This window comes from Narcine bancroftii, chromosome 10 (genome assembly GCF_036971445.1).
Source record: "Narcine bancroftii isolate sNarBan1 chromosome 10, sNarBan1.hap1, whole genome shotgun sequence".
In the NCBI taxonomy this organism is placed as follows: domain Eukaryota; kingdom Metazoa; phylum Chordata; class Chondrichthyes; order Torpediniformes; family Narcinidae; genus Narcine; species Narcine bancroftii.
The window spans coordinates 32,540,891-32,556,287 of record NC_091478.1 but is presented as its reverse complement, the minus strand read 5'-3'; the positions used below and the strand labels follow the sequence as shown (position 1 = coordinate 32,556,287).

General features: G+C 41.7%; 1 protein-coding gene across 4 annotated transcripts in view; it reads right to left on the bottom strand.

The window, feature by feature from the left end:
- slc35g1 (solute carrier family 35 member G1) overlaps window positions 1–1,656 on the bottom strand; it is a 66,083-nt gene extending 64,427 nt beyond the window's left edge. For 2 of the 4 annotated variants that reach the window (XR_011345518.1, XM_069900561.1), the window contains exon 1: window positions 1,204–1,656. Coding sequence is in view for 2 of the 4 variants with exons in the window: in XM_069900561.1 (XP_069756662.1) it covers window positions 1,204–1,450 (247 nt within the window). In the remaining 2 variants the exon portion in view is untranslated. The remainder of the gene's footprint in view (window positions 1–1,203) is intronic. The other 2 variants (XR_011345519.1, XM_069900563.1) reach the window with 2 other exon arrangements.
- Window positions 1,657–15,397: the final 13,741 nt, after the last annotated feature.

Sequence of the window (15,397 nt, the reverse complement as noted above, 5' to 3'; positions counted from 1 at the left end):
TCCACACACTCACTATTTGGTAGTAAAGCAGTTCCTCTTCACCTTTGTGAAGAGGAATTACTCCCTTTCAATCTTTCCCCACCAGCCATTGTCACCTCCAGCCAGCCAGCACTTTGCTATCAAGATTGAGATCATTTTCACTCAGGTGCCTCCACTGCTTCCTCCAAGCCTAATGGCACAATGATTTCATCTCATGGCTCAGTTCCAGTCCATTTGAAATGGAAACTCTTGGCCATCAGTTCCAGATTTGTCTATTTTTATAAATGACTTACCAGCCAACCACCAATTCCTCTTTCCCTCCCCCATGACCCAAAACTCAAGTTTGACTCCCATTTCTAACTGCAAAAACTACAACTTCATAAAACACCTTTGACAAAAAAAAATACTGCATTTGTTCGCACGAATTGACTCAAGTTCTTGCATTTAAAACTCTTCAGTGTTTCATCATTTTGCTCGCATCCCTGTCACCCTCCCCAACCTGATCCTGCAACAACTCCACTACCAGTCTCAAACAACAACAAAAAACCCTTCGATATTGGCCTCTTGTGGATCTTCCAGCTACATCACTACACAGGCCACAAACTTCAGTTTCAGGCTCTAGAATTTTCACCTTAAAACTTTTTGACTCATCACACGCAATAAATAAGATGCAGTTCCTTCAACAGTCTTTTTGTCAGCTTGACTGACAATCATTTGGCTGGTCTCAGGCTTTTCATTAAAACATACTGTATAAGTACATGGTGGGGGGGGGGAGCACTTTCACTAATGATGACAATTTTAATTTGCTAGCTAAATTCTTGAAAATTTGGGCAGAGGTCCTGTGGAACATTATAAATTACAAGCTCCCAAATAACAACAAGTGATTTTTTTTTTAAAGTTGGAAAAACAGTGGGCTGATTACAGGATATTGTGTCCCCAAGTGTTTACACACACACAAGTAATTGCTACATGACAAGTTCTGACCTGCCCCCCCAATTGAGTCCAACTCTGGCGGACGAGGTGGTTGAAAGGGAAATAACCTAATCTCTCTTGACTCACTTGCATATTCCGCTGAGTCATTGCAAAATATAAAAATGATCTTCTGTTCACTCGTTTGAACAATGCAAGTGTTTCACTCCAGACTAAAGGGAAACATTTTTTTTAAAAAGAGGGACTTTCAAAAATGTGAGGGGACGAAGCCAGTGAATCCCTGCAACACAGTACCTGTCGTGTCCCTCGAGGGCTCTTCATCAGCGGAGTTTGCCACTCTCGGAGAGTAGCAGCAAGTAACAAAGTTGGTGTGTGCCTTGGCTGTCACTTCAACGCCTCGCTGCTCTGGCTCCGGGATGCGGTCGCACTCGGGGCTCGCTCTTCCTCGGCTGGCCTCATCCGTCAGGACGTCGTTCACCAGCGGCTCGGCCACCACAGTCACCGCCACACAGCGCTGCTCGGGGTGGCCGCGAACGCTCATTCTGAACCAGCCTCGTCGTTCCCGGTCGGCGCAATGCAGTTCTGGAGCCAAGGTGAGAGTTACGTTCAAGGGCGGTGCTTCGCAAAGAAAATGGCTTCTGATTGCCTGACCCTGAAAGTTGGAAGGCTGGTGGAAATCCACTTCTCGGTTCGACAAAAGGACGAGAAGGGAAACACTAACAAAGGGTTAATGGGGTTGTTGACTCGAACCTGGAGTTGAAGTATCCAACAGGGATATTTCTGCGCTGCATGTCTGCAAGTTTGTTCGTTCTTGGATGGAATGACATTGTAACAGTTTATATTTTTTATAGTATGTTTTAAAGGAGGTAAAGTGTGGCAGGGTTTTTTTAAAAGTGTAGGTCACAAATAAACACTTCACAACACAGATCTCGTTTATTAAAGGGCAGAGCTCAAGCTCAAGCCAGACAGTCCAGGCTCCCAGTGCCTTCGCCAAAACTTTTGAAGGGTGCCCATAGAGACTTCACAAGTCGGTGTTAATTTTGACATGCTGTGGAATAAAGGATTATTGCTTTGGGAAAGCAACAGATGAACAGACTCAAAGATTAGGTCCAATGCCGGAGTCTGAATGCGGGTTGCTGTTCTGAGAGGGTCCATGCGGTTTCCTCTGTGTGACAGAGAGAAAATTCAGTTCTACTGTCATGACAAGCTTGTGGAAAACCCCCATTTTGAAGATGGGTTCTGAGTTCTTCAGCCTGGTCAAAGCCCTTGTGGTCCATACAAGAGGAGATGGCTAGTTGGAAAATATTTCGCTTGAAATAAGGGAAACAAAAAGGAACTCTGGGGTGACCTGAAAGAAAGAGGTCATCATCTGAAAACCCCTGATGGGGCAAGTTTCTTTGGCAAGACACTATAGTGGCTGATCGGAAGGAATTAGTTGTGTGCGTGCCCAACGAGCAACAAATCTCTCTCTGAAAACCAACAAGGACCTTCCTGAATGGTTCAAGTACCAAAGCCTGGTGAAGATTCATATATGTTAAATTCTGTGCACAGTATTCAGAATTGCCTGATACCAGTGAACTTGGAGGAGTGAGAAGTGAGATTGGACTGTGAATCAAAGAACTTTTCTGAATTTATACACACATTACATACACATGCGCTTAGAATTAGAAGAGGGTTAAATTAATAGTAATAGGTTAAAGTTAGATCCTGTTTTTATGTTTAAAGAACATTAAAAGTAACTTTTGTTTAAGTAATGATTTGTCTTGGTGAATTTCTATTGCTGCTGGGTTTTGGGGTCCTCTGGGTTCGTAATAGTTCTGATTGATGACTTGAGTTTTTTTTTACAGGTGATCTTTTCTCTGCCACAAAAAAATTTTGTTTGGAATATTGCGTTCACTTTTGGTCACCTCATTACAGGAAGTGAATGGGAGGGGTGCAGGGCTTTATCGTGATGATGCCTGGATTGGGGAAGTGCTTTAGCAGGCAAGGTTAGCAGAGGTATGAGGTTGGGAAGGTTGAGTAGGTGTATAGAGGTAGGCACAACATTGTGCACTAAAGGGCCTGTACTGCAATGTTCTAGAAGATAGGTAAGTTCTCAAGTTTGAGCAAAGTGAACCTGGAAGGAAGTTTGGCTCATCAGACACCATCCATGGAGATAAATGTTCATTTCAATGTTTTGGATCTAGACTTTTAATCAAGACTCATAGATTGCAGCAGGACAGAGGGAGATCCATTGACTTGGTGTCACAGCAACCTCTCCTTGAGTGTCAGCAAGATCAGGGGGCTGCTTATAGACCTGGAAAAGAGGAAGGGCTCACCCCATGATCCGTACCAGTGCTGATTAGGTTAGGATAGCACAAAACTTTATGTTCCTAGGAGTAAACATCTCCAGTGGCTGGTCCTGATCCACCCATGTTGATGCAATGGCTACTACTTGCTCAGAAGTTTGACAAAATTTGCAATGTCACCTGCATCCCTTAACAACTTCAACAAATGAACATTGAAAGTTTCATGACAAGGTGCATCACTGGATGGTGAGAGAACTGTTCTTCCCAAGACTGCAAGAAATTGCAGAGGATTATGAATGTGGCTCAGGTCATCACTGGATGGTGAGAGAACTGTTCTTCCCAAGACTGCAAGAAATTGCAGAGGATTATGAATGTGGCTCAGGTCATCACCACATCTCCCTCCCTTCTTTTGGTTCCATTCATAATGCCCATTGCCTTGGTAAGGCAGCCAACATATTAAAAGATTCATCCCATCCCATACACACACTCTCCTCCTCCTCCTGTCAGGAAGAAGATTCACAAACGTGAGATCACACACCATCAGATTCAATTATAGTTTCTTTCCTGCTGTATCCAAGACTCCTGAATGAACCTCATAATAGTAAAGCTATGTTATCTTTGCTCTGTACCATCTGATCTCTCTCTGTAACTGCACTTTTGTGCTGTGTCTTACCTACTATATTTATGAATGAGATCTCTAGCGGGGTTGATTGCAAAACAATTACATCACTGCTTTGAACTTGAGCATCTTGTGTTTCACTACCATCTGAAGATAGATTGAAATTCATTTGTGTGTGTGGATTTTTTTGTGAAATAAACAACACTTAGAAAAAGGGAAAGACTTTATATGGTGGTACACCACCGGCCTACTGCAGGGAGCAACCTCTGTACCTGCAGGAGTGTACCACTGGCCTACTGAAAGGGGCAATCTCTGTACCTGCAGGAGTGTAAGGGGACAGGACAACACCTGGCCGGCTGACAATCAGTCGGCCTGAATGGATCAAGCCCCACCCGGTCAGATGTCAATCACCCTCCGGGATAGAAGCCTGCGCCGGCCTCCCAAGGCCTCACACAGAGTTGCTGCAGCCACAGCCTGTCTGGCTCTGCGGAAGTCTTTGTGGATTAAAGCCTGTTCTACAGTCTTTACCTTGTGTGTGTCTGATTCTGTCTAACAGCGCACTACAATTTAATCCACAAAACTTTCCCACGGCTGCCATGGAAAAACTCTTGAGCACAGGGAGCCTCGAGGTTGACCGATGCCACCCGGAAGCCCAGACACGCTTCGAGATCTGCAGCACACAATCGAGGCAATCATTGAGGCACACGAGGGCGACATCCTGGACTCCAATCGGAAGAAGTTAGTCCTACTCCAGTCAAAGCTGGGTCCCCGCGCCTTCCAGGTAACCAAAGGCTGTTCCACGTACAAGAGCGCAATGGACACTCTCGAGAACTTGTACAAGTCCCCCATGAATGTGGTCTGTGCAAGGTACCTCCTCAACACCCGAGCCCAGCAACCAGGGGAGACGGCTGAGTCTTACCTGGGACACTTGCGAGAGTTGGCCTGACCGTGTCTGGCTGAACCCGGGGTAGGTGCAGAGGAGGTTGAGAGGCTGATCTGGGATGCCTTTGTTTGAGGGCTACGCTCAAGGGCCATCTGGCAGAAGCTGCTGGAAGACAACATCTATGCCCTAACTAGGACTGTGGGAGTGTTCCAAACCCTGGAAGCAGCAGCCCTGCACGTCAAAGCCTTCGATTCCAGGTCCCCCCAGGCTTCCTCATGGCCCTCTCACACTGCAGCTGCAGCCCCAGGCCGAGCTGGGGAGGAGAACGTAGCTGCGGCAGATCCCTGGCGCCCCTGTAAGTACTATGGGCTCTGGTGTGGGTCAGATCGACGATTGAGCCACAACTGCCCAGCTAGGAACTGCCGGGGTCTCTGTGACTGTCGAAGGACTGGCTCCTGGTCACTGGTCAGAGCTGAACCTCACTTACAACAAGGAGAAGTGTGTGTTCAGCACCACCCGCCTCGCCATCCTGGGTATATCTTGGCCCATGGAGTTGTCGGCCAAGATCCGGAAAGGATGCACCCAATAATGGAGTTACCCCTCCCTCCCACACTGACATCTCCGAGGGATGAAATAACAATAGGTTTTCAGCAGACCAAAGTGTACCTTTCATCAAGTTGATGGTCTTTCAGCAGTTATGGATGTTTGACTCTGTTTGCATCCCTGGGAACAGCCCATAAATCAGGGAGTCCTCTCTCACGCAGCGGCTGGGGATGAACCATGACAAGAAACCTTGGATCCTTCTCCACACAGTCTTAACAAATCTACATTCTACAAAGAGGTTGGCAACCGACTCCACTCCACCGCAATGATCTTGAGGGCAATGTGTATTGTGGATGATGTTCTGGCTGTCCAGGAAGGATTGGACTAGAAGAGCTCCTCTCACTGCAAGCCAGGGCAATTCCTAGTACTTGGTTATGAGCACTGCCAATGAGGCATCCTGGCAGATGACGTGGACAATCTTCTCCGGGAACCATCCCACTGTGGCCATGGAGTATTTGTCTCTCAGTGGCTGCAGGACATTCCCTGCTGACCACTGCCTGATTGTGGTCAAAGGTGTCCAATGAGGTTTGGGACTCCATTTTGATGTTAATTAACATGACTTCCTTCTGTGTTTGCTGCAATTTAAAGTGGTCCACAGAGCACATATGTCTAAAAAAATTATCTAATTTTTATTCAAATATAAATCCTTTTCGTGACCCATGTAAAATAGGTGATGCCTTTTTATTTAATCTGTTCTGGACCTGTCCTAGCTTAGAAGAATTTTGGAAAGATGTTTTTCCAAACACTATCGGTAATTCTTAAGTTAAAATTGGAGCCTTGCCCTTTAATTGCTCTTTTTGGGTCACCTCAAGACTTCAATTCAAAGCCGAATTTTATCTTTTACTTCACTGATAGCCAGACGAGCAAATTTGATTAAATGGAAAGATAATACTCCACCTACACATGCACAATGGCAAAACGATATTATGTCTTGTTTAACTCTAGAAAAATGTAGATATGCTATCAAAGATTCAAATATTAAGTTTCAAAAGACACAGGGCCCATTTATGGACTATTATCATAATCTCAAGAATGAGTTTTGTTGTGAAATTTTGCTGCTGTGCTGTCCCTCTCCAGTTGGTGTCACATGATTCATACATGTCAACTTTCAACCTTGCTCAGAGGAAGGAAGGGGTTTTGAAATTTTTTTCTCACCTTTTTTTGTTGTTAAATTTTGCTTCATTTTGTCATGATGGTGCTAAGGATTTCTTTATTATGAGAATATTTGTAAAAAAAATTCTTTTAAATCTTGCAGCACATTGTATTATTGTACTGTTTAATTGTTTATAATGTAAAATATGAATAAAAATATTTCAAAAAGGAAAAACAGTTCCATGAAGGATAGATGGTGTGGCAAAATCCAGCTGACTGGGATATTGCAGAGCAATGGGGCCAGGCCCATCCTTTGCAATACCTGAGACAGGTAGAACCTCAGCACATAGCGTCAGTTGTGCCCTTGTACTTTAGTTCCAAAGCATGATACACCCACACGTAAAGGTGGTCATCAGGATGAGGACCACATTGTGTATGCCCTTGCTCCTGTTTTCTGGTGACTTGTACATAGTGACTCTTTGGACCCTTTCCATCTCCGATCCCCATATGAACCAAAAAACTGCTCCAGTGATTGCCAGGGCGGAGGGGCTGGGGATGTGCCACACCTATGCCATGTACAGCAGTACTGAGAGGACCTTGCACCCAATAACCAGATTTTTAACTATTATTGAGTGGAAGCACCACACCCACAAACCCTATTTCTGTGGCACACTTCAGCCTTTCCAAACCAGATCACCAGCACCTTCAGTTATTCATATCTGACAGTGAAGGGGATGGTGGACCGATCAGATCAGTTACTGAAGAGCATCACCTCACTCTTCTTCTGATTTATCCTGGTGCGTGATGGATGCTCAAAATGGGCACAGATGTTGATCAGTTGGTGGATCGATTGTGTGTCCAAACAGAATACGGTGACATCGTCCATGTACAGGGAAGCCTTAACCTGAGTGCCTCCACTGCCTGGCCACATCACTCCTCATGCCCTCATCCTTCCTGATGGATTCAGCAAAGGGGTGTACAACCCTAACTGACTCCAGTCTTGATGTGGAAGCCATCCATTTCCTATCTATTAATTTGAACTGTACCCAGCAAGGATTCTCATCCAAAATAAACCATTTGAAATGTTCAAATCTTATTTCTGTAGGCATTTTAAAAAAAAATTATTTTACATTTCTTTCTTGTTGGCAAAGTGAAGTCAAACTCAATTTATTCTCCCCAATGAGGACCTACCTGGACTTTTCGCTTTTTTGTTATTCCTCTATTTCATCCTCAATTCTATAATCTCTTTGACTGGGGAATGGTTAGCGTAACTATTAGCTCCAGCGATTGGGACCGGGGCTCAAATCCTGTGCTGTCTGTAAGGAGTTTGTTCGTTCTTCCCATGACTGCGTGGGTTTTCTCCAGGGGCTTTGGTTTCCTCCCACCATTCAAAATGTACCAGGGGTGTAGGTTAATGGGGTGTAAATTAGCCAGCGTGGACTCGTGAGCCGAAAGGGCCCATTACCATGCTGTATGTCGATATTTAAATTTTTTTAATTTAAAAAATGTTGTTCCACCCATTTCCTAAGGTGTCAGATAATCCCTCTGCATTGTCAAATAATTATTAAGCTGCAGAGTACTACCTTATCCTCTATATCGAGGATAAGGTATGCTTCTTTTCTGCTCTCTCTATATTATTAACTTAATTGTCAAAAAGTTTAACTTTAAAGTTCATTTTAATTTAATTGAGCTATAAAGCATGGTAACATGCCCTCTGGCCCATGAACCCACATCTCCCAAATGCACCCATGTACTTCTTTGGATGATGTGAGGAAACCAGAGCACCGAGAGGAAACCCACAGAGACACGGGGAGAACATGCAAACTCCTTACAGACAGCAGTGGATGTAAACTATGCTAACCATGCTGCCCACTTAGTACTTTAATACTTTTTCAATATTTTGATATCAATCATCAGGTGTTTAGTACACTGAGATAATTTTACTATGATTTAGTATAAGATGCATAGCACTCCGATTTACTCAGCATTCGTAAACTAGGCAGCCATTCTCATGATGGGCCATATGCTCCCCGGGGCCTCAGGATATTTAAGGGCGCCACGGACTAAAAGCATAAAATAGTTTTAAATGTTTTTTTTCATGTAGTCAGTAGGAGAGAAGTATGGAAGAAACCAACTAACTTCACTGCTTCTCAGGAAATGGAGCCCATAAACTTTGAGCAGAGTTCTAAGGGGTCCATAGCCAAAAAAAATGGCTGTACTATAGGTTCAGGCTTTCCATATGAAGATTCTAATTAATATGAATAGATTCTACTTTATATGCATTGTACTGACATCAATGCAATGTGAATGAGATAAATATTTGTAAACAAGCCATACTGACTACTAATTATGGATTCAGATATGTTGCTATGAAATTGTAAGTAATTACTGGTTGTAGACCTTCTACTTGCATGGAGTTTTGCATATAAATAAATCAGTTTGCAGTTGAAATTTAAACAGTAAAGGAAATATAATTCATGTTTCTTACAATAATTATAATGTTCCTTTTTAATTGAGAACAGATGACATAAAAGGGCTGCTGTCCCAAAGAGTAGAGATTTCATGCCACAAGTATATTCTAAGATCTTTCACATTTGTAAAGATCAGAATCAGTATTGTCTGGATTCAGAACAAAAAAATGTGTATATTGTTTACTGCTTTGAAGAAAAGTGGAGAACATTCTTGATTGCCAACTCCCACTAATTTGTGACAGCTGTAGTTTGATAAATGTATCAGCCTTGTGTACTTATTACATTGACAGTGGAGAACAACTGAAAGTAAACTAAACCATTAATCTAGATTGGTATTGGTTATTTTCATCAACAGAAATCATGGATTTTTATTAAAGATTTCTTTGAGTTGTGTCCAGTATAGCTATTAGTCCTGAGGGGTTTATGTAAACAGTTAAGTGACTCATATGTTCCATGTTCAGTTAAAGACAATGGGTTAATTCAGAACATCCTTACTCAATTAAGTTTGTGGTTGACATTGAAATGACTCAATACTGAAATGCATTTGCCTTTGCTTTTTCTATTGATTTTTAAAAAATTATTAGCTTCCATCTATACCATTTACCATGTTTATGTTATATCATTTGCATCATCAGATATGTGGGTAATCTATCCCATGATTTTAGCTTTTATAAATACATTGAATATTTGCAGTTCCAATGTAGTCACTTGTTGGATAACATTGATAGTATTTGATTACACTGAACAACAATGTTTTTCAAAAGCTTTGCTCCCTAATGAAAAATTGGAGATCATGATAGACAACTTCAAGCTGAACACAAAGATAATTTCAGATTTGCTGTGTCACGTTGGAGAAACATGAAATTGACTTTTTTTGAATTTGTCATGTTTAATCACATAATGATGCTGACACATTGTGTTTGTTCAACTAACCTAAAAATGTTTTCCTGCTGATTTTCATTTGTACTGAGCACCTGATGCCTCTTGTGTCAGTGTCCAACGATAGTCAGCCAGCATTGATGAATTCCAGTTGCCCTGATACCGCTTTTCCACGGTTGCAATGTCCTGGTGAAATTTTTCACCATGTTCGTCACTGACTGCATCAAGATGAGCAGGGAACACAAATTTCTTGTTTATTTTATTTGTGTGATTACATTGTTTAATGTATCATATAGGTTGAACATTGAGTGGGTGGGGAGGGGGGTGAAGGAGGGAGGGAAGGAAGGGGGGAAAAAGGGGAGAAAATGACACTGTATATTCAAGAGGGAAATGTTTGTGTGTATTTTGGTTGGTATGGTTCATAGTATGAAAAATTTTAAAATTTAATTAAAAAAAAGATGAGCAGGGAAGAAGTCCAAGTGCGAATTCAGAAAATGAATTTTTTTTTAAATTTTTTAAATTTTTTATTTTTCACACCATAAATCACGTCAGCCATGATATTTACTTTTTCTTTTTCACACATATACAGTGACTTTTTCTTCCCCCCCCCCCCCCTCCTCCCAAGCCACCCCCCACCCCCCCCTCTCATCCATTTTAGGTATACAATCTAGGTTGCATTAAGCCAGTCAGACAATGTTGTCATTCAACAAAAATACACCAGAAATTCTACTGAGTCCATTCTTTTCTTTTCTTCTCCTTCCATCAACTTAGGTAATGTTTGTTCCCGGTAGGTTTTCGCTATTGTATTTAATGTAAGGCTCCCATACTTGTTCGAATATTTCAATATTATTTCTTAAACTATATGTTATTTTTTCTAATGGAATACATTTATTCATTTCTATATACCATTGTTGTATTTTCAAATTATCTTCCAATTTCCAGGTTGACATAATACATTTTTTTGCTACGGCTAGGGCTATCTTAACAAATCTTTTTTGTGCATCTTCCAAGTCAATAGAAAATGAATTTTCAATGACATGTTCGTGGTTTTTTTATGCTTGAAGTAGACTTAAAATATGATAGAAAATCACAAAAATATCTAAAAACCGGAATGTGATAGGAAATTTTAAGGTGATTTTCATGACCAGCAGCCCAAAATCCATAAAATACACCCAAAAGTTTTCAAGAAGCAAATTCTTTGTTGTCCAGTATTATTATCTCTTTAAGACTTGGCTGCATCTAGAAAGCTCACTCAGAATAGGGGATGGTAGCTAATTTTAAATAGCAATTGGATCAGTACCTCAGGATAAGAAATTAGCTGGGTTTTAGAAAAAATATCAGTAAATGGACTAAACCCAGAAGTTTCGTAAAGAGAAGCACAAGGATAAAGAGATGAATAATCTCTTATGGTTCCATGGACTATGGTTATGACCTTGATTCAATGGTTGAAATTATAGTGCACCCACTTCGAGATAAAATGAAATTAAACTTCAATGAAAAAGAATTACAAATAGTGATGACTCCTCTGCTATTGTTTAGTTGACTTTTTAGCAACGCTATTACAGTGCCAGTGACCCAGGTTTAAATCGGCGATCTCTGTAAAGAGTTTGTACATTCTTCCCGTGTCTGCGTGAGTTTCCTCCAGGTGCTCTGGTTTCCTCCCACTCTCATAAATGTACAGGGCTACTTGGGCAGCACAGGGGTCGTGGACGAAATAGCCTTTTACCATGCTGAATGTTGAAATTTAAATTTAAACTTTATGTATAAAAATGCAGCATATGTTCTTGTTATTGCTCAGCACTCTTATTGGATGATCGTTATTAGGGATGGAAAGGAAATAATTTCTTCATCTACTCACCTACCAAATCCAGCGATAACTTAATGTTAGATAGACAGGAGGGAAACTCCTCTGCGTTGTCTGAAACAGATTTGTCTCTCTTCATTGATGAGTTTCATGCTTACCACACACCTCTGAAGCCTTCTTCGTCATCTATACTTGTCTTGGTTGAGAGAATTGAAGCCAAGAATATGCATCAGAAGTTCCACTCCTCTAAATTTTAGAAGTATGAATTTCAAAAGTAACTTTCAAACAATTATGGATAGGAAAGATTTCCCGAGCCTACGGGGACAGAAAGTGAACTTTTGGTTCTTTCATCTCATAAACTCCTGTGAATAGCTATGAGGTAAAACTCCACTAAATATCATGCACTGAATTTGTTAGTTAATGTGATCCAATGTGGTCCAAACATTACATTTTCCAAATACCCTTGCCACAAGATCTCAAATCATTTTGATTATTTGGGATAATTTGCATTGATATTTGATTACTTTTATCAAATATCTTCTTCATGCATAAAATATACAGCTACACAACATGAAATATTGTTTTGTCTTCATTCACAAATAATATTTACATAATGTTGACACGGCATCAATAAACTCCCAAATGTTCCATCGATGTTAAACATTGTTTTTGTTTCAAAAGATACTTTGTCATAAAGAATTAAATATATGTACACAAAACATTTTGTTCAATAATTTCATCAAAAATTAATTTATTCCTATTGCTTAATGTTAGCACCTCATTAGTTAAAATTTATAGACAGTCCGCTCCCCCTACCCCCCCAGTAAATAGTTCATGGGATCTTAAATGCTTTCAACTAGTTAGTGTATATTGGCAGAAGGGACCTAACTACAGCCCATCCCTAGCAACCTTTACAGTGGCCGTATCCAGCTTCAGCATATTTCCCATCATCTGAGGCTAATCTCACCACTAGACAAGTCAAAACACCAGGCAGGAGAAACTCACCAGGTCAAACACTGTACTTTATATAGCAAAGATAAAGATACATCACCAACATTTTAGGCTTGAGCCCTTTATCAAGGTACAATGGGCTTCAACCATGGTGTCTGCAGACTTTCATGTTTTACTGGACAAGTAAGGTCTTTGTGAGGCCCTCTGCTCATCATTTTAACAGTTAGCTCAGGAACTAACCGACGTTAGTTTTCTTTTAAGGCAGGGTTTCGGAATCAGAAGCTGGTTTATTGTCACGATCATGTGTCACGAAATTTGTTTTGCGGCTGCAGTACTCTGAATGTAAAGTTGCTATAAATTACAATTCCTTAAATACAAGATTAAAGAATAAATAACAAATGTGAAAAAGAGAAAAAGTGAAGAAATATCTATAGGCGGAGGGGAAGAAGCTGTTTTTGTAACATTGAGTGGGTGTCTCCAGGCTCCTGTACCTCCTTCCTGATGGTAGCAGAGAAAAAAATGAAATAGCCTAAGTGGTGGGGGACCTTGATGATAGAAGCTTCTTTCTTGAGACACCATCTCTTTTAAAGATACGCTTAATGGAGTGAAAACTAATACCCATGATGGCACTGGCCAAGTTTGCAACCCTCTGTAGCTTTTTCCTGACCTGTTCCTTGGCACCTCTGCACCAGAGTGATGCTTCGAGTCAGAATCCTCTCCACGAACATCGATAGAAATTTCAAGTCTTTGGTAACATACCAAATGTCCTCAAATTCCAAACAAAATATAGCCTCTGTCATACCTTCTTCATGATTCCTTAGACATGATGACCCCAGCATAGGTCTTCAGAGATGCTGACATCCAGGAATTTGAAGTTCCTTACCCTCGTGATGAGAACTGATCTGTATTCTCTTGGTTTCCATTTCATGAAAACCATAATCAATTCCTTAGTTTTGCTGTTGCTAAGTTGCATACACAGCTATCTGTCCTATATTACTTCTATAGGCTTCTTCATTGCCATCTGTAATTCTGCTGACAATATGATGTCATTGCCAAATTCGTAGATGGCATTTAGGTAAACTGGTTGACCATTTTGAGTTTTGTGTGCCCGATGGAGATGTGGGGGGACTGGTAGTCATGGTGGGGAGCTGGCTGATGGAGGACCTCAGTTTTCTTCAGGCTGACTTCCAGGCCAAACATTTTGGCAGTTTCCGCAAAACAGGACGTATCTCGGCTGCACCATTTGATCGGATGCAAGGGTCGACAACGAGATAGACAACAGACTCGCCAAGGCAAATAGCGCCTTTGGAAGATTACACAAAAGAGTCTGGAAAAACAACCAACTGAAAAACCTCACAAAGATTAGCGTATACAGAGCCGTTGGGTAGGTCACGTCTCCAGAATGGAGGACCATCGCCTTCCCAAGATCGTGTTATATGGCGAGCTCTCCACTGGCCACCGTGACAGAGGTGCACCAAAGAAAAGGTACAAGGACTGCCTAAAGAAATCTCTTGGTGCCTGCCTCATTGACCACCGCCAGTGGGCTGATATCGCCTCAAACTGTGCATCTTGGCACCTCACAGTTCAGCGGGCAGCAACCTCTTTTGAAGAAGACCGCAGAACCCACCTCACTGACAAAAGACAAAGGAGGAAAAACCCAACATCCAACCCCAACCAACCAATTTTCCCCTGCAACCGCTGCAACCGTGTCTGCCTGTCCCGCATCGGACTGGTCAGCCACAAACGAGCCTGCAGCTGACGTGGACTTTTTACCCCCTCCATAAATCTTCGTCCGCGAAGCCAAGCCAAAGAAGAAAGAAGAGATGGCATTTGAATTGTGCCAAGCCACAGATTCATGGGTGTAGAGAGAGTAGAGCAGTGAATTAAGCAGGCATCCTTGAGGTATGCTGTGTTGATTGTCAGTGAGGAGGAGATTTTGTTATCAATCCAGACTGGCTGATGAGGAAGTCAAGGATCCAGTTGTAGAGGAAGGTACAAAGGCCCAGGTTTTGAAGCTTGCTTTCCAGTAATTAGAGAATGATGTTGTTGAAAACTGAACTGTAATCAATGAAAAGTAGCCTGATGTGCAGTAGATATTGCTGTTGTCCAGATGATGAGGGTAGGGCGCTAGACGTGGTCTACATGGATTTTAGCAAGAATTTTAAGCGAGGCATTTCCCCACGAGAGACTCATCCAGAAAGTAATGGGGCATGGGATCAGTGGAATCTTGCCTGTGTCGATAAAAAAATTGGCTTGTAGGAAGAAAGCAGAGAGTAGTAGTGGAGTGCCACAAGGATCTACTTTTGGGACCTCTGCTCTTTGTGATTTTTATAAATGACCTGGATGAAGAGGCAGTAAGTTTGTGGATGACATGAAAAATTGGAGGAGTTGCGGATGGAGCTGAAGGTTGTCAAAGGTTACAAGAGGATATAGACAGATCACAGAGTTGGGCAGAAAAGTGGCAAATGGAGTTCAATCTGGATGAGAAGGCTGAGTACAGGGTTAATGGTCAATGGTTAATGGTGGATGACCTTTGGGTCCAAATCCATACACCCTTCAAGGTTGCTGCACAGGTTGATAGGATAGTTAAGAAGGCCTATGAGATGCTGGAATTCATTAATAGGGGGACTAAATTCAGGAGTAGAGAGGTAATATTACAACTCTACAGATCTCTGGTAAGACTGCACTTAAATTATTTTGTTCCGTTCTGGTCACCTCATTATAGAAAGGATGTGGAAGCTTTTGAGAGGATGCAGAGGAGATTTACTAGGATGTTGCCTAGATTGGGAAACAAGTCTTATGAGGCAAGGTTAGCAGAGCTGGGACTTTTATCTTTGGAGCACAGAAGGATGAGAGGAGACTTGATAGAGGTCTACAAGATTATGAGAGGCATAAATA